This window comes from Corvus moneduloides, chromosome 1, assembly GCF_009650955.1.
Source record: "Corvus moneduloides isolate bCorMon1 chromosome 1, bCorMon1.pri, whole genome shotgun sequence".
Lineage (NCBI taxonomy): Eukaryota > Metazoa > Chordata > Aves > Passeriformes > Corvidae > Corvus > Corvus moneduloides.
This window is the reverse complement of record NC_045476.1, coordinates 64,567,340-64,585,600: the sequence shown is the minus strand read 5'-3', so window position 1 is coordinate 64,585,600 and position 18,261 is coordinate 64,567,340. Positions and strand designations below refer to the sequence as shown.

The 18,261-nt window shown below is 36.0% G+C and overlaps 1 protein-coding gene across 1 annotated transcript in view; it reads left to right on the top strand.

Moving 5' to 3' along the window:
* Positions 1–18,261, top strand: part of MINDY3 (MINDY lysine 48 deubiquitinase 3) — a 48,474-nt gene that overhangs the window by 23,341 nt on the left and 6,872 nt on the right. The window contains exons 11-12 of the mRNA XM_032113247.1: positions 13,456–13,528; positions 14,337–14,409. Of these exons, the coding sequence (XP_031969138.1) occupies positions 13,456–13,528; positions 14,337–14,409 (146 nt within the window). The remainder of the gene's footprint in view (positions 1–13,455; positions 13,529–14,336; positions 14,410–18,261) is intronic.

Below are 18,261 nucleotides of genomic sequence, written 5' to 3'. Positions count from 1 at the left end.
AAGTAAGTTTTAATTCTTTCAAGCTGCATATATTTTACAGGATCATAAAGCCGTATTTTTAAATAGAATAATGTTAGGCAATTATTAAGCGGAACAGTAGTCACTTCTGTCATTAGTTGAGTAATTTGGTCTGGAAATCTAGAAACAGCAGTCTGCCTAGGCTACTGTTGCTATAGACAACTAGCATGGGAAAATTAGGGAACAGAGCAGAATCTTCATTGCTATCTTTCCTTGAGCATGGAGGTTTAACAAGCAAAAGGTTTTACTCAAATTCTGCATACTGCTTTACATAAAGAAAGCTGGCTGCTGTTCTTTAGTACTCAGATTTTTTACATCTGATGAATGATAAACATTGGTTTCCTATCAGTGGAATGAATGATTAACCACCGCACTTTTCTATCTCAGAACATTTTGATTTAAATATTGTAGACTTCTGTTGCTTTCTGCCAGAACATATTTGCGCTACTCTAAGTGTGGACCATTCGTTTGTAGCTGTGACTGTGAGAAGTGGTTTATTTTGTAAAATAAATAAACCTGTTCATAGCTGCCATCCTAAAACTTTGTATATTTTCAATGGATTTTAGTGAGCAAACTGCAGCACAGTATCTTTGGCCAAAGGTCACACTTATAGCCTCAAGTGAAAATGAGTTAACTAAAGTATGTAGTTGGTCTTAAGCTCTTTTGTAACTGCTGCTGCATGAAGTAGCCTTAAACAGAGGCTGTTGAGTTAATTCCTTGTTTTAAGAGAAGTCTACAGTGGGTCAGCAGTTTCTCCTATTACTAAAAGAGTAAATTTTATTCTACCTGCATGGTCTTCATCTCCACATCTTGATTGTCATAGCATTTCTGTGAGTTATTAGCCTTGTTTCAATAGAGAGATTTGAGGTAGAGAGAAATAACAAATAATTTCTTCATTGAAACAGCAATTTTGATTGAAGCACTTTTTATTGAAGACAGTATCAATAGTTTTGATGTCTGGGACTTTGCCAGTTTCTCATCAGCCAAATAATTACTTGTAGTTAGATCTTTTGGAAAGAAAATAGAATCTGGAAATATCTGAAATGAAACCTCGCATCTTACCATAAATTCATTTTTAAGGTAGGCTGGGTTGAGCAGAAATACTACAGCTTATTCTGCACATGAGTAAATGTTGAAGTCAGAAAGGACATGAGAACATCTGCATTATTTAAATAGTTCTTCAGAACTCTGATACTTATGTGTGTCATAATAGAGTTGGAAAACTTTGTGAATCATTGCAGGGAGAGTTCATAGCAAAGAACGATAAGTAGTACCATCACATTGTTTTTCTTTTCTTTACAAATATGTGTGTATAAAGTCAGAAAGCTGCTTAATGCTCAGCAGGCCAAATTTAACATTTTCCAAAAAAGGAAGTGTGGCTATTACTCTTAGAGGTCACAGGCTATGCATTTGCAACAAGGTAGATTTTGCCTGAAAAAGTGAGTATGTAGATTATTCATAGGCTACTAAATCTAATCAGCCATCATTTCTGCCTTTCCCTGCCCACCCTTCCTTTCAGTGAATAGGAAGACTTTCAAATGGCTTCAGTCCAACAAAAGCAAACAAGGAAGCTTTCATCTGACACACTGAGTTTCCCTGCATGCTCTGTCAGACGGTGCAAAGGGAAATATGTGGTGCTGTAAATGTCCTCTAAAAATCAGCTTTATCATTACAATCTTTTTGTATTTTTTTTTTTACTCTTTTATTGTAGGGATAAGAGAGAGTAGGAAGTGGGGTAGCTCTAAATAAGGCTGTGATGTTCTGGATGAAATGTTGTAGGGGCACTTCTTAATTATTTTTATGGTACTCATAATATAGGAAGTTACGACAAGCTGAGACAATTCAGAACTTCTAGGAATGTCAAAGTGTGGTCAGACTGTATGAAAGAATACCAACAAGTTGAAATGTTATGCAAAATATAACAAGAAAATGTTCCAGTGCAAACAATAGGAAGAACAACAGGAGGTTAATAGGTGCTTTCTAAATACTGTCTGCTGACATGCAAATCCACGTGGTGTTGAAGTTTGAATTCATTTGAAGTTATATGTCTATGCCATTGAAAGTGAAAAGACAGCATGGATGAAGGTCGGTCTGGTGACTTCAGGTGATTGAAACTAACTGTGGGACATTTCAGCTGTGTAAGTTTTTTTTAAAATTCTGTTAGTTTGTTTCTAGGTCTTTGAGCACACAGGCCTCAACAGAATTGCCTATCCATTTTCAGTTACAGCATTGTAGCATTTCTAGACTTGAAGAGTTAGATAAGCAGAGAAAACTTCTGTCTGAGAAATCTGAGTAAGTTACAAATTACTGCTTTTGAAGGAAAATGTCCTGTCCTGGAACCACACTGGTTTCAGATTTTATTTTTCTGGCTTTGATCACTGTAACCTGTTCTACATATTCTCAGGGCCTTTTTTCTGCATCCTTGATAGTATTGTCTCTCAGAAGAAAGAGCATTCACTTCTCTTCCTAAACAATCTTTTTCATCAGAGTTCAACTGAGGGGCACCTCAGCGAACACTGACATGGCTATAGGAGAGCCTAAATGTGGCTCAGTGGTGTTTACAAGAACTGGACTGAGGGGGAGTGTTAGTTGGTACAGCATTTAAGGTCCGAACACCAACAGAGGTTGTCAGTGGTCATGAAAGAAAATAAGATGCATGTGTAAAAATTCAGTCATTATTAGTATATGTTAACAAGTTTGGTTTCTACAAAAATAACCTATGTGTTTCCTTTAACTTAAGAACTCTTCTGCTTTGGAAGGGTAATGAAAAATATCTACACGTTTCCTTTTGTTTTTCGCTCCCATGACCAGTGAATGCAGGTAAAGTATGTTTTCATCAGAGAATAAAATGACATTTTGAAAATGCACTTCAGGAAATGGTTACAGAGCGTGTGGATTTAGCGTCTTTAGTTTTCAGGAGTAAGAGGAGTTGGTTCTGGTTGGGACAGTCTGGACAACTGATGGAAAAGATGTAGATGTGCGAGGCAACTGCAGAAATCATTTCTGGGCTAAAGTAGAACTCCCATTTTCTCTGTGCTATTTAAGAGTAGGGAGGCAAATGCTGTTTCGTTTTTGACAAGAGCTGTCACCTGACTAAATCAACATTGCATCTTCAAATATTTCTATTGGCTGTTAATTTGAGAGCTCCTTTCTGCAGGAAGAGACCCCTTTTTTAAATGAATGTTAAAGGAGAGTGTTTCCTTTGGGAACTGTGGGCTCCCAAAAAGAATTTAAGTTACTCTACTAGTTGGTTTAAGATCTGTAGTGTAAATGCTATTGCTAAATGAATTTAAGTTGTTCTGAATAACACAGCAGTTCATAAGCAATTCCAAATGAGTTTTGGAAAGTAGTAGAAAGGCCAGTTTTGAGGTCTCACTGTTGTCAGGGAACATCTCAAAATACTTCTGAAAAGTTCTACCTTACTCTAGCTTTGTGAGATCACAGAGCTTAACTGTGAAACCTTGTTCTGCTCCTTGTGGGTCTATTCTGATTTTACTTGTGGATTGATTTGTTCGTACTACAGGTGTGTGGTCCTTTTCATTGAACAGGTCCCTCTGGACAATTTTTTATAGTTTGTTTGGAAGGTTTTTTACAGGAGAGCTTGTACTTCTTACATTCACATCAGTGATTTGCACACCAGCATTTATCAAGTAACTTTTAGATTTTGTCTTAATTTTTCATTCTAGTAAAAGAGACTCTATAGGTGATGCAACAGTGTGTGGTGGCATATTGTTTCTAATTAAACCAGTCCATGACATCAATTTGCCCAAAGTCATGGTGCATTGTCATTTATGAAGTCTCTGAGGTTTTTTTGGTGGGATTTTTTTTATTTTGGTTGGGGTTTTTTTTTGGGGTGGGGGGGTTTGTTTGGTTACAGTTTTTTATTTAATTAGAAATGTAGTTTTGGTTTTAAATGGAGGTGGCTTTCATGAGAAACTTCAGCCATCATACAGTTTTTAGCTTTGCTCAGGACAAATATTTGTTTCATTTTATTTTCCTGTTTCCCGCATTGTTTGAATACTCAGCCAACTCTGATAGCTGCTAGGAAATACCAGATCTCCCTGTCTGCTCACAACTTTTGATGGTCTCTACATCAGCTTTACTAGAAGAATTTTTTAATACTGGAGAAGGCAAAGCTCCTCTGAGTTGCTATACTTACTGAAAAGAGTTTATCCTGAAATGTTACACATTTTGGTACTATTCTGTGCTCAGGTAGATGAGAGAATGCCTTTGTACTGACTCTGGGCACGTTGTTTCCACACCTAGATGAAAACTTGTAAGATGCGGGGTGGGGAGTAGTTCTCACAGTTCCAATAGAAACTTTCGATCCAGCAACGTTTAGATATAAAAACTGAAAATAAAACACTACCACTTGTTGCGTGAGATACTCTTTGAAATGAAGGCAGGAAGGGTGAGAGAATAAAGGATAGAAAACCAGTGCAGTAAGAGAACCTTTTCTAGATCCACAAATCGAAAATGAACGAATTTCCTGCAAATTGCTAAGCTCTCAATTTAGTGTATTGTAGGAGCACTTCTGAATCGGAAAACTTACAAGGAAGATCTGCCTACAAATATCACATTAAACATTTTTAGGAAAAATGTCTCCTTAATCATTTCAAGTCTATTTAAATGCACTTAGGAAGACAAGTGATTCTAGAGGTCATCCATGAATTTACTTTTCCAGCTTCCTAGTTCCCTTCGAAGTGTGTGCTGTGTTTACTTTCTGCTTGCTGTGTTTGCATTTTAGTTGGTTAAGAGACAAACTTTTGTCTGATTTTTAAAGGTTAGCAGTAGGTTGTGGGAACATAACCTGAGATTAATGGGTAGACATCTCCATGAGACAATTTTTGGCAATAGCTAGGTGGATACATTGTCTCTGAACATGAGCTAGCTCTATGTTTAGTGGAAAGCTTTTAGTGGTGAACATGTAAAGCAGCTGTTGTGAAAAATGCACTGAGCAGTATAGAAATGGTGGGTCATTTCCTGCCCATTTGTAGGCAGGGCTGTCCTGAGGAGTACATTTTCCTTTTCCTCATATTAGAATGTATGACTCTCATATGTAAACTGAAATTGGGGGCTGGAACGTAACAAGTTGGGTCCTACCTCGTAGGAGAACTTCTAGAAGGAATTGCAGCCTCCTGTGCGTTGAAGGAGGAGGCTATGAGCAACATCTAGTTTGCATGTACATCAGCCTACCCAGGGAAGGACTGATTTTTAAAGAAACACATTTTAGTTGTTTTATTCTTTTTTGTAGTATATGCAGAGTGGCTTGCAAATAGTAAATACATCAAAGAAATTTCTAAATGCAATTTTATAATTTATAAGTCACACTATCAAATAAATTCTGAAAGCAAAGATGCTAGGTAGAAACAAAGCCCTAAAACCTAAACCACTGTCTTCCAAAATACGGAATTTAGTATGCTTGTAGTATCACGATGAAGAGAAGGCAAATGAAATGAACAACTTCTCCACATATTCCATGTACTTTTACATGAGGCAAGAGGTAGAAATCATAAACCTTGATAGTTCCAGACTCTCACCATCCATTCTTTGCTTTACAAAGCACCTTCCTTTTTACTTTATCTTTTAATTGTGGCCTACTGACTGCATATTTTTAATACCAGATAATGATACTGGGAATACTAAGAATTGGGAATGTAGTATTCACCACGTGACAGAATGGTAGTTCCAGCTTATGAACTGATTATCTACCTGCTATGTGTTCTGTTTGAGAAAATGAATCTCTCTGAATGGCTGTTAATCCTTGCTCACATGTTATAAATACATGTTCTGGAGTGAATCTGAGGAATCATTCTTTCCCTTACAATTTTGCTACCTGAGAAAATGTCCTGAAGTCATTAATGTATTACAGAACTTAGGAAACAGACAGTTTTAAATATAGTTATTGAATGCCTATTAAAGATATTTTTAAGTGAAGTGTTCTTGGGCTAAACAACAGGGAAATTATTTTGTGGCCATTTGTCTCTCTGCATGTTTTTTTTCCAAAATGTCTGAAGACCAGATGTTCTTGCTGAGCAGGGCACCATGTATCCTTGGAAGTGGAGGATTACGTATTTTTTTATTCTCTGTTCAGCCTTCTTTATTCCCATGTGCCCAAACCCTGCTGGGATAGATGCAGGAACTAGAAACAGTAAATGAGACTGCCAACATGACAACATATGCTTCAGTAATAAAAATACACTTTAAAATAGTAACTGTTGTAGTCCTGTTCTGAAACTTTGTGCCAAGTTCTGCTTTTTGCAAAACTCAGAAAGTGCCTAATAAACATGTGACATGACAGACTGAACTTGTGTAGAGAATCTCTATCAGAAGACTTTAGGTCATTTTATAAATGGCAGGAACTTGGTTAAAATTGGTTTGGGTTGTAGCTGTTGTTTGATCCACAGAACCTTAGTACATGTGACAGCTGTGGAATCCCTGGGAAAATAGGGTGAATCCATATACAGAATTGGGTTTAATCCAAGTACAATCACAAAGATGTTTAGCAACCAATTTCTAACCACTTTTTTAAAAGCATTGAAAAATAAGTTTTTCTTCCCTTTATTTAGTCCTTTCATACAGATAGCAGCTTTGTTGCATCCAAAATGAAAATAACATCTTTGACCTCTTTTGATAAGGCAGCTCTACTTTCAAACTTGAAAGTCTGAATGTGGAAGAATACAAATGCAGAGAAAAGGCAGGGACAGGGATTGTCTATGGAGGAGGGACCTCTGAACTCTTCCTAGGAAAGGTGAAGCACATTTAGTCATATTTTAATTTGCTATCTTTCTCCTCTTACAGAACATAAGAAGTTACATGTGATTAGCTATGTGAATAATATATTCTTTTGTTTGTAAAACTGTAGTAATGTCATTTCAATATTTAAGTGCATTTTTTTCAGTGTTAGTTTGTTTTACATAAGAAGCACATGAAATCTGTTTTCTCTTTGTATTACAGGGAGTCCAATGCCATTTTCCTCTACCAGTTGATAGTTTAGGGTATCTTATATATGTACTTTAAGAATATCTGTTACAGAGGGGTGCCAAAGTTGTCAGTCAAAGAGACTGGGCTATGAAAATATTGAAACAGTGCAGGTGTATTTAGAGAAATTTGGTCACTGTCTATGCATAGTTAAGAAAGCTCATGCAGTTTGAGTGAAGTGAGATGGGCTTTACTGTATAATACAGCTGTAATGAAAAAGTGTCACAAGTTTTGTATTGATAAAAGAATAAACATACTGGTTTTTATAGAAGCTAATTGCTCTATTCTGCTACTGTTGGAATTAGCTACCTGAAATAATATACTTCAAATATGATCATAAACAGCAATACTGTTTTTATAATATATGAAACGGTGATATTTATGAATATTTAGTATTTTCTCTGTACACGTAGCAATGTGCATATAAAGATTTCTTAAAATACTCCTTACCAATACTAAATAACAGTGGCTTACATGCCATTATTAATATACTTTTTTTCTTCATTGCTTCCCAGAGCTTGTACATTTCATGTGAAAAGCCATAAAATATTACTGTTAGGTTAATTAACCATGCTAAAAATTGTCCTTTAGAAACACTTGTTGGTTTTGAGTTATAAAATAATTGATCCAGTCTATTTGCAAAAACTTTTCATCATTCTGGATTGAGGCAAGCCAGAGGGTTCTCGTCATCCCAAGAGAGAATTATATGGTTTAAGTGGGAAACTGAATACTGTAAGCTGGTTTCCAACATTAAGTGCAGCTTTCAGGATTGTGAAAACTGTACTTAGGAAGTTTTAAATTTCTCCAGTGAATCTTCACTTGTTGTAAACTTTGGTATCAAATGTTCCTGACATACTTGTTCATTTCCTGCCTCCTTATTGTAATTTCCAAATAGAATTAGTATGTTAATACTCACCACTGCGTTGTATGGCAATAAGCTCATGTCTATAGACTGAAACGGTATTAGATGTAGAAATAGTATTTAAGACTAGATATTAATTTTTTTACATGGAAAAAGAGTAGCATAATAATAGAAGCTAAAGTTCATCTTAGTGAATTATACTGTGGAGGTTTTAGAAGTCATAAAGTGTGGAATTTGTCCACTTCCAGCTTGATTCCTCACAGGAACAAAGTATAGTGTTTGCGTAGCACTGCATTCTGTCTTCAAAAAAAAAAAGCTATGTGAATATAATTTGAAAAGCTGCCCTTTCAGATTAAGCTTGCGACTTGAGGGTAGTATATAATTTAGTTATTAGATAAGAATTCCAGTAAACTCAAATTTGCTGACTCCTGGTCTATAATTCCAGTAATCTATTTTTGCTTTCAAAACAAAGACTTTATGTTGATGAGCAAAACAAGATACTAACTGAATAAGAAAAATACTATATGCCTAATCTTTATTGGTTCACAGTAATCTCTTGTAATCAGTCCATGAAAGCAAGGAACACGTTGAAGAAGCTCTTATTTTTTCATGAGTCACCAAGTGAATTGTTGCCTTCTTGGGATGTTTTAAAATAAACCACCAACATCTCTGGCAATGTAACTGTTAAACAGGTATTAATTGTAGTTTTGTGTTTCTCTTATTTTTAAAAACTGCTATGCTGTGGCTTTTTTTGTTGGCTGTCTTATTAAACCATCCTCTCCCACAGGAATGGAGGATATATTGTGGTTTCTATAACTTACTTGAGTGTATGTTAAAAACCCCACTTTCCAGATGAATAGGCTGACAGGGTCCTCAGCTTTCTGTTGTTAATTCTTCCTCTTTGGTTTGTGTTCACTTTTCCTCCACAGCCTCACCCCACTCTTGGATTAGGCTCTCTTTTCTGTCTGGTAGTATGGCTGAAGGTGAAAAAGAATTTGAAGTAGTCCATATGTAGCTTTTCATTCTTCCCTATGGAGAACTCTCTTCTGTTCTCAGCAAGGTACTGCAGGTACTGTGAAGTAAATACAGTCCTTTCACTTTTGCAAGGCAGTGTGCAGCTAGAGCCAGTTTGCTTCCTTTTAACCACCTTGTTGTAACAAATTGCTTGCCGTCAATGTTCCTCCTCCTCCACCACCACTATCCCTTGATGAACACTTTCAGATAAACTGTTGTATTTTCCTGGTCTAAACTACAAGGTCGATATTGTATTTTCTGACCCCTGATAAGAACACTGCTACTTTGGGGGTGGCATTCTTCCTGTGGTGTCTTTTTCCTCTCTTACTCAAGAAAAGTATTTTCTTTGAGCATTTTCTGAATCCCTGATAGACTCATAGCCCCTCTTCAAGACTTAGGAGGATACAGTATATGATCTTTTACACCTGCCATTCTGAAGTGGAAATAGTTGTGGCTGCAGAGCTCTTGTATAGTGACAGATAAGTCAAGGACCTTTCCTTCAGTTTTTCCATATACAGCTCTCAAGTGGGAAAAATTTTATACTCCTTCAAGTATTCTTTGGTTATATTCCAGTTGTTTGGCATTTTTTAATGCCTTCACTCATGGAAGATAATATGCTGCAGAGCAATATCACATTCCATTGGCGAGCACAAGAAAATCATTGTAAGCACTCTGTGCAGGGCGCTGCTATCACTGCAACAACCAGGGACAGTGCCCCCTGCGAACTGCTGGTGCAGATGATGTCCCTGAATACTAGTTCACTAGTCTTCATTGGCCATCCCTCTGTTCAGAGCCAGACTCACAATTTTTTAAACTGCATTTATGTCAATAACATCAAATGGTTTAGGATGGACTTTGCAGGTAAGGGCTCTAGGATTTTACTTACTTTGTTACCACGGCATAATTCTCTAACTGTCCCTTTTCAGACATGCCCTTCACAATAGCCTGCCTAAATTGACAGTAGATTCAGTATTTTTAGAGTATTTTTAGAACCAGTAACTTCATACCTCAGCAGTCTCAATACTGCTTTAGTAGTGCCTAAGAGGAAACAAGATCTATAACCTCTCCATAACTGTTCAGTTCTTTGTATGATGGTAATAATAGCCTCCCATTTTACATCTTAAGGCCTCTCTTTTCCTTGGTTTGATAAATAGCTCCTAGAAAAATCTACCAAAAAAGCTGTTATGTCATTTCAAGCAATGCCCAAGTTCTATTGAGCCTTCTTCATCTTAATGAGAATCAACAACTGGATTTTTATATCACTCTAAGACTTTGAGTGTATTTTTGCTACTGTAGTGATGATAGCTTTCCTGCTTTTCAACTGATACTGTCTATGTTAAATTTTACTTTCTGGTTTGTTTCCTAGCCAGTCCCTACAAGTAAAACTATCTGATGCCTTTAGGACACACAACTGAATTTGTATATGTGCTGATGCATATGGCACTTCTGCTCCTTGCCTTCAAATAAAGCTGCATTCAAGTCTATTCTCTCTTAATTAAATGAGTTGTTATATCTTAGGCTAAAAGAACGTTTCTTCTTCAAAAGGTGGAGGATCCCTTCACCTTTTGAAGAAGAGCATTCTATGTGTCCTCCAGGGTACATACAGTGGATGTGGAGATTCATTGCAAATGAATGATTACAGCCACAGGAGGAATTGAAGTTGCACATTCTTACTTCAGACCACTATCAATTTGAAATGCATTCTGGTCATGTGTGAAAGACCTGTGTGTCCGAATTGTAATGATACAGTTAAATAGTACATCAGTAGGACTGTGTGAAGTGTCTTTTCTCTTTCAAAAGAAAATCTCCAGAGGAACCTTGCTGACGCATGAAATCAGCTTTCTTTTTGAACCAACTCCTCACTGAGATGCTCTGCCTGGCATCCAGTTTCAACAACCAGTTGTGAGACTCCTGTTTCCTCTGTAAAATTGAAATTTGGCAATGGATTCAGAAGTCAGTTAGAGACATGGAAGTCAGTTTCAGAGGTCCCATCTACCTTGTTTTCTTAGGAAGCCATTTTGGAAAAGTTGATGCCTTGAAAGCCACTGATTATAGCATTGAAAAGTACATGCTTTTCTCTGTAATACAAGACTGGATTAAATAAACTTCAGTTCTCCAGATGCGATTAAGTTACAGCAAGTTAAAAAGTTGATAAATAACCAGTGTTTCTATACTGTTTCTAGATAAATTCTGAAGAAGAAAGTTAGTATTACAATATGTAATTCTTACCCGTATCACTCAATAGTGATAGTGTAGAACCATAAAGTTCATGTGCGAGCAGATTTCATTTTTCAGGGCAATTGGTCTTTCAGGGTGTGATCTTTGTAAAAATTCATAGCCAGGATTTCAGTGTGGCTTAGCCATTATGTTCTGCTTTTGATTTGTAGAATGAAAACTTCTGGAATGTTTTCATTAGAACTTATGAAGAATATTTTTTGCCTCTGAGGCTAAACATGGGATCTTAAAATAACTGGTACTACTGATGAGAATAACTTTTCAAAGTAATATAAAATGACTTGTTTGTGTATCACAAGAGCCAATGAGTGAAACATGATTTTTGGGACATGTTGTACTTAGTATTGGAAATAATTATTGTAATTAACTGTTTATGGGATTCCCTTATATGGAACTTTCAATGCATGGGTTACATCAAAATGCAATTCATAAGGCTGGAGTGGGGAATATATTTTGGCACATATGGTGAAATATCAGCTTGGGCAGCTGAAATATGTTTTTGTTAGATGTGTATCACATTTTCAGCTTTATTGCATGAGGGAGCTATAGTATTTTTTTTCCCTAGATACAAATATATGGACTAATTGAACTTTTAAAGTTACCTGGATACTGGAAATGAATGACATGATAAGTTAGAGGTTGTATGGGATTTATATGTAAAGGATCTTGCATTTTAAACTTTTTATAGGACAGCAGTCTCAGTGAAAAGGTGAATTATTTTACATATAACAGAGGTGGGTTTTTTGGTCATCTCTCTAGGGCAGACTTTTCTAAGTTTTCACCTGAAGTTACTTGCTTAGAGCATCAGTAAATCACATTTAGTGAATAAAAAGTGTTAATATGTAACAATTTGGAGGCTTTACCGTATTTGTAAGTTCTGTTGAAAGAGAGAATTTTCAGTATTGAGTAATGCATTCAGCGGCTTCACCTCTTAAGTTCTTCCCATGTACACATACATGAACTGAAAAACTAAGGACCTGAAAAATTAAAATGCTAACAGAAATACACAGTGTTTGCAATTGGACTATCAAAAAAAATTGTTGGTAGTTGCAGGACACTTGCTTTAAAGAATCCATTTTGCATCACATGAGAGTGTGGAAAGTACTACATTAACAAGATAATTTGTGGGTAGGGAAGACAATGCAAATGATAGTCTTTGTTCTTGGATTACATTAAGATTGTGTGGAAAGAACTGCATACTCATAAACCAAAGTAGAACTATGTAGTTTACATTTGAAGTTATATGTCTATGCCATTGGAAGTTACTTTGGGTTATATCCTTCCACACTATTGGAAATTTTAAGAGTTCTCCCTTGTTGCGTAGCCTTTGTGAGCTGCTGATTCATTAATAAGAAACTACCACTAAAATGCCCCTTCTTCAGAGTTAAATCCTGAATATTGAAATCACTAATCATCTTGTTAATAAGCTCTACGTGCCATGGCATCAGTGATTTTAAACTGAGAAATATTTGCATTAGTTTACTGTAATACACTGTAATAATGAAATCTACTGCTTAGTATGTTTTGTGTTCCAAATTATTTAAGAGTTGATCACATACTACAAAATTTCATAGTGTATTGTATGTACCTTATATAATAACGTGTTACCCATTATGACAGGGTATGTGCTCAACAACTGCACAACTTCATACATTATTTGGCATCATGAAACTAATTGTGTTGAGTTAATATGGACTTTTTATCTGAAAGTACTTTAAAGGATTTTAGAATATATGTAAACATGAACTGTTTAAAAAGAGTTAAATCAGTTTAAAAACTGTTAAAATACTGGTTTTCTCTAAATGTTCTAGTTATAATTCATTTATAAAATTAGTTGAAAATTTTTCATTAAACAGTGGGTTTGTTTCAATTAAGTAGTATTTATGGACCCTTAAAATTACCTTATTATGATACTGAATTAATACAAAAATCTAGAAATTATTTTTCCAGTATGTAAGCAATTTTCAAGTTGTTCTCACCAGAAGAGATTATCAGGACAAAGGGACTCCTCCCAAATTAGTTTCTTCTGTGCTCTTTCCCGCTTGAAGCTCTTGAGTGCAAATGAATGGAATTGTAATTTCCAATTAGCTTTTGTGCCACAACATCCGCATGAAAAGACTTGCATAAAATTTGTCTAGAAGTTCATGGGGTAATCATTAGCATATTTCTTGATTGTTTTATGTCACTCAGCAAAATTTCCAAATCACCTTAACTTGTCTTCTGTTGTATTGAAATTTTCATTAATTTAGGTTCCAACTGGGTGTAGTATTGCTAAATACTTTCTTAGTAATCTATTTCTGAAGTAAGAATATTTTGTAAGGTTTCTTTGTGGTTCCCCCCCATAGGACATGGCCCTTGTTGCTCCTGAAGCGCCTTCAGAACAAGCTAGAAGAGTTTTCCAGACATATGACCCTGAGGGTAAGGGCTGTGCTTTGTGCTGAAATAAGCTTTTTTTAATAGAAGTGTACTCATTAAGAGAGGAATGAAATGCCTAGTCCTTAAGAAATGTTCAGTGCAGGAGTCAATCTACAACACTGAGCACCCTGGTCTGCTGGAAGGTTTCCCTGCCCATGGCAGGCAGGTTGGATGGAGCTAGATGATCTTCAAGGTCCCTTCTAACCCAAACCATTCCATAATTCTATGAAGAAATTATCTGAGAATTCTGCAGTAAGGGCAGTTGTAAAATAGGAAGTAGAATTTTTAACAGATTTTTTTAACCTTGTAATGTTCTTTGTAATTAACATAAAGCTTAAATAAAATTTATTTCTCCTATATGAAATTTTCATTAAAAAACTGTTCTAATATGAATCATTCTTCATGGGATTTTGTTCTGGAATGTATGCAGCATACACAGAAAATTTTCTTCTGTTTTGGAAAACAGGATGTCTGGCATTCGGGTACTTTTTTAACTAATCAAAAGGGAAAAATGGTACAGTTATTACCGCAAGGTACCTAGTGGAGAACTCTACACAAAGATTGCATTCTTAGCAAGTATTAAGCTTCTAATTGTGTGAGTGGTAAATCCAGTTTCTGTATTGCACTGTTCTTTTTTTTTTTTTTAAAGTGTGAGAGAAGCATTTGAAAACTGCTTTCCTTCTAGAACCCCACCATTTGCTTGCAAATTTTACAGATAAAGATACGTAGTATTTGTATTTCTGAGTGAAATTTGTCCTCCTGGAAAGCATTTTGTTTCTTTTCCTCACAAGAAGCTTTGCTACTTCTTCAGATAATGGTTTTATACCTGACACTCTGCTAGAAGATGTAATGAAGGCTCTGGACCTTGTTTCAGATCCTGAATAGTAAGTATAATAAAATTTAAATACTGCAGAAGTATCAATTAATCACATTAATTATCATTTAAGGCTTTTTTTCTGGATTCAGTTAACCCATACCTGTTATAATTTAGGGTTGGTTTTGGTTTCTTTCCTGGTTTGGATTTTTTTTCCTAGTTTACATTCTGGGCACAGAATGTTATTTTTAAATGTTTAAGTCAGCTTTAAATTAAAGGGGAGGAATTAAAATTAAGATGTCTCTAACTTTGGTAGTGGTAACTAGAAGCAAAAAAATCCCTCAGACCTACTGCATTACTATATATTGAGGAGATAGTCAGGATTATATTTCTATATATTAATGGGGGTGAAACTGTGTGACAGAAGAACTAAACAATCAAGGTATTCAGTGGCAGATTTGGATTACCACTGGATCTTTCTGCAGAGTTTGAAGCTGAAACTGCTTCAGTTACAGTTTTGTTTCCACCAGCACTCAGGACCTTATAGTGTTTATAATTACCATTTATTTTCAGAAATGACACATTGATTCTCGGGATTATAGTTAAAACTCAAATGTTTTAACTCTAATATGAACAGACAAGACTAATATTAAGTGACAACAGTTAACTTTCAGTGTCAAAACTTACTGTGTTTTGTGACTAAATGCTTAACCCAGAAAGGAGAGCCAAGGCCTTGAACTTTTTTACTGCTCCAAAAGATGCTTCTGCTCTCTTGTAAACATTTGGTCTAGTTTACTTGGGTCAAAACTGGAATGACTATGGAGACTGCAAGTTTACTTACAACAGCCATCTGAAATGTGATTGAGCCCATTTTCTGTCCTTCCAAATGTTTGAAGTGTAATGAAGTTTACTGAGTTGTTCTCTGGAGGATAGGAGTGAAAACTGAAATAAAGAGGTACCCAAACCAAAAGAAAGTACAAGACAAAAGGCTCATGTTCATATTATGACAGGAAATGGTGAAATCTTCAAAATATTTGTTTTTTAAAGGAAGGGAAAGAAAAAAGCCATCATTTAATAGGTCTGAGAAGCTTTCTTCTGCCTTTTTGTTCTGCGGTCTCAATCAGTGTGCAGAAATCCTCATTTTTCATTCAGCAGTTTTTCCATTTGGCTGTTTGGCATTCAGGACATTTGTGGCATAGCCCTGTCTTATTTTATTGTGCATAGCACATCAAATATAAATTGATGTATGAAAAGCCAGTCGAAAGACTTGCTGTATTGAAAAGTCATGATGAAACCATGGAATATGCAGTCTTAAATCATCTCCTCTTAAATAAATATATTGCCTAATACTTTATCTTGAGAACCTACTCTCTTTTGGTTCTAGATGTTCTGTCTTTTTAGTGTGGAACACAAGTACAAATAATGTATTTCAAACTCCATACAGGCTTTTTTTGCTTATTTTTTGTTTGTTCTTAAGGAAAATTAAAGGCCTTGCCTCAAATGTACTGTTTAAATTTGTGATGATCTAGTCCAAGGCTTTAAGTTTCTCAGAATCTCAGGATGTATGAAGATCAGACCTAATTAGGATTTTAGAACTGTAGAGGGGAAAACTCTGTAGAGCAGACATGAATTAGCAAGGTGACTTAGCCAGTACTGAATGCCACTGCATGTGTTTTTAGTAAAATTTTCTAGTTTTTTAGTGAATGTGTCTGAGAACCCACCTGTCTCATTTGTTTTGCCTGTTTCTAAAAACCATTTGATGCCCTTTAGGGCGCCAATTTGAGCACATCTCTCAATCTAGACTTAGCTTGTTTAAAACACTTTATGCTGTCTATTTGACCAGTAGTGCAGGCTTTTGTCCCCACACACTTCTCAGCCATAACAGTACAAAGGCCATCACCCCAACACTTGTAACCTCTTCGGTTCAAGTGCCAGGCTTTGCACTGAGGAGACTGAAGCACAAGCACACGTGTTCAGTAGCTCTGCTGTGGTACCAGTAACGTTGAAAGGTGGTAGGGATCTGCTGAAGGAAAAAGCCTCAGTTGAAACATAACACAGTCCAAGTTTATTAGATCTACCCTCCTGCTTAACTGATTAAATTCTGTACACTGACCATATTTAAAAACTTAGGTGGCTCTGTATTTTTAAACAGTTCTTGTGTTTCTTTAGTGAGTATATACCTTGCTTTAATCTTACTACATAATTTTAAGTGCATTTTAAAAATTATCTGTCATGGTTCTGTTTGCAAACACGGTGTTTTTGCAACTCTATTGCAGCATTTCAGGAATCTGGGCAGGTTTCAAACCGCCACTGAAATACCAAAATTTTGTACTCTGAGAGCAGTGAGAATGAGGAATAGAAGGATTGAAGTCCAGTATCTTGCAAATCCTGAGTCATGGTTTCACTTGAGTAGAGAACTTTTTTAAAGGTGGTAAATTAGCATGGTTTATAGGATATCACAGTCAGTGTTACGAATTTTAAAATTTGTCTTCCAAGGACCTTAACAGAGCCACTCTCTTAAGATTTGCATAATATATCCTCTGTGTGTTGAGGGAGAAACAAAAAGAGTCCAAATAATTTACTAGTAGTTCTGTGTTAGGACCAAGAAAGGAAGTTACTTAAAGAAGACATGCAAGGGGTAGCCAGAAGGACAAAATGCATCTGTACAACAATCAAAAAGACCTTGAAAATGACACCTTCTGCCCACAGCCCCCAACAAAGAGACCTGGGGTGGTTAAGGGCCTACGTAGTAAAAGAGGCATCTGTGAGAAGCTAAGAATGTGTCTTCTGAGAGGAAAACATAGTGCCTACATGAAAAAAAGGGAAGAATCTGGATTTATGGAATGTTAAATGTAAATACAATATGAAGTGAGTTAAAATCTTCTGTAGACTAATCAGCAAAGTTATAAAACTAATAGTATTCTTCTGAGCCTGTCAGTGCCAAGAGGCTTGCAAGAGGTTTGTAGTTCTGACAGACGACTCCCAATATTTAAAAGTACTCAATTAGAAAAGTGCAGTGAGTTCTTTATATTCACCAGGGAAGGTGGCAGGGAGCAGTTCTCCTCATCACTGGAGATTACTGAGGGGTTCTGTGCTTAAGCCTTCTTATGGGTGGTCAGAGTAACTAAGGTTCTGAAGTGTCAAAAGAAGTAATAAAAAACCAAAATCCTGAAGAAACATCAGAAGGACATTGCTGAACTGGTTTAGGTTACTTACCACTGTGAACTGTGCTGGTACCAAACAGTATCAGAATGAGAAGGTGACAAATGAACAACAGCACTTACAAAAGGATTTGAAGGCGAGTCGAGGGAAAATTTTCATATAAATATTTCATGGGTAGACATGGAATAGGAAGGAATGGTTTTTGTAGATAAAGAATTGACCAAAGAATAAAAATGTCACCTTTTCTTAATGGAGGGAGATAATTAGATGAATTCTACAGGATTTTGTATTAAGTCTGTGAATTCTGTTATTTTGCCAGCAAGGATTTGGCAGTAGGGATTTGTATGATTGTTGCTGATACAAATGTGTTTGAGATGTTAAAAAAACAATATGTAAGAGCAGCAGAAGTTACTAGAAGATATGGTAACAGAGAAGTGTCAGTACAGTAAATGTAGATTGGTCACTCAAGGGAGAAAGAAATGCTGATTTCACATACACGTTGTTGGTCTATGAACTAGATATTACTGGTCAGGAAACCTCTCTAGATTTAAACTGATAGTGATAGACATGGAGTGGGATTCGTAGGAGTTATGTCATTGTATAAATGCCTGCTGTTTCACTTCAGCTTGGAAAAAGAATATTGTAGAAAGGTATCAGGAATGCAGCAAGGCTAATTAAAGATATGGAATGCCATTAGTGCAAGGAAAAGGTAGGTTAGGACTGTTTGACCTGGAAAAGATAGACAACCATTTACACAGTA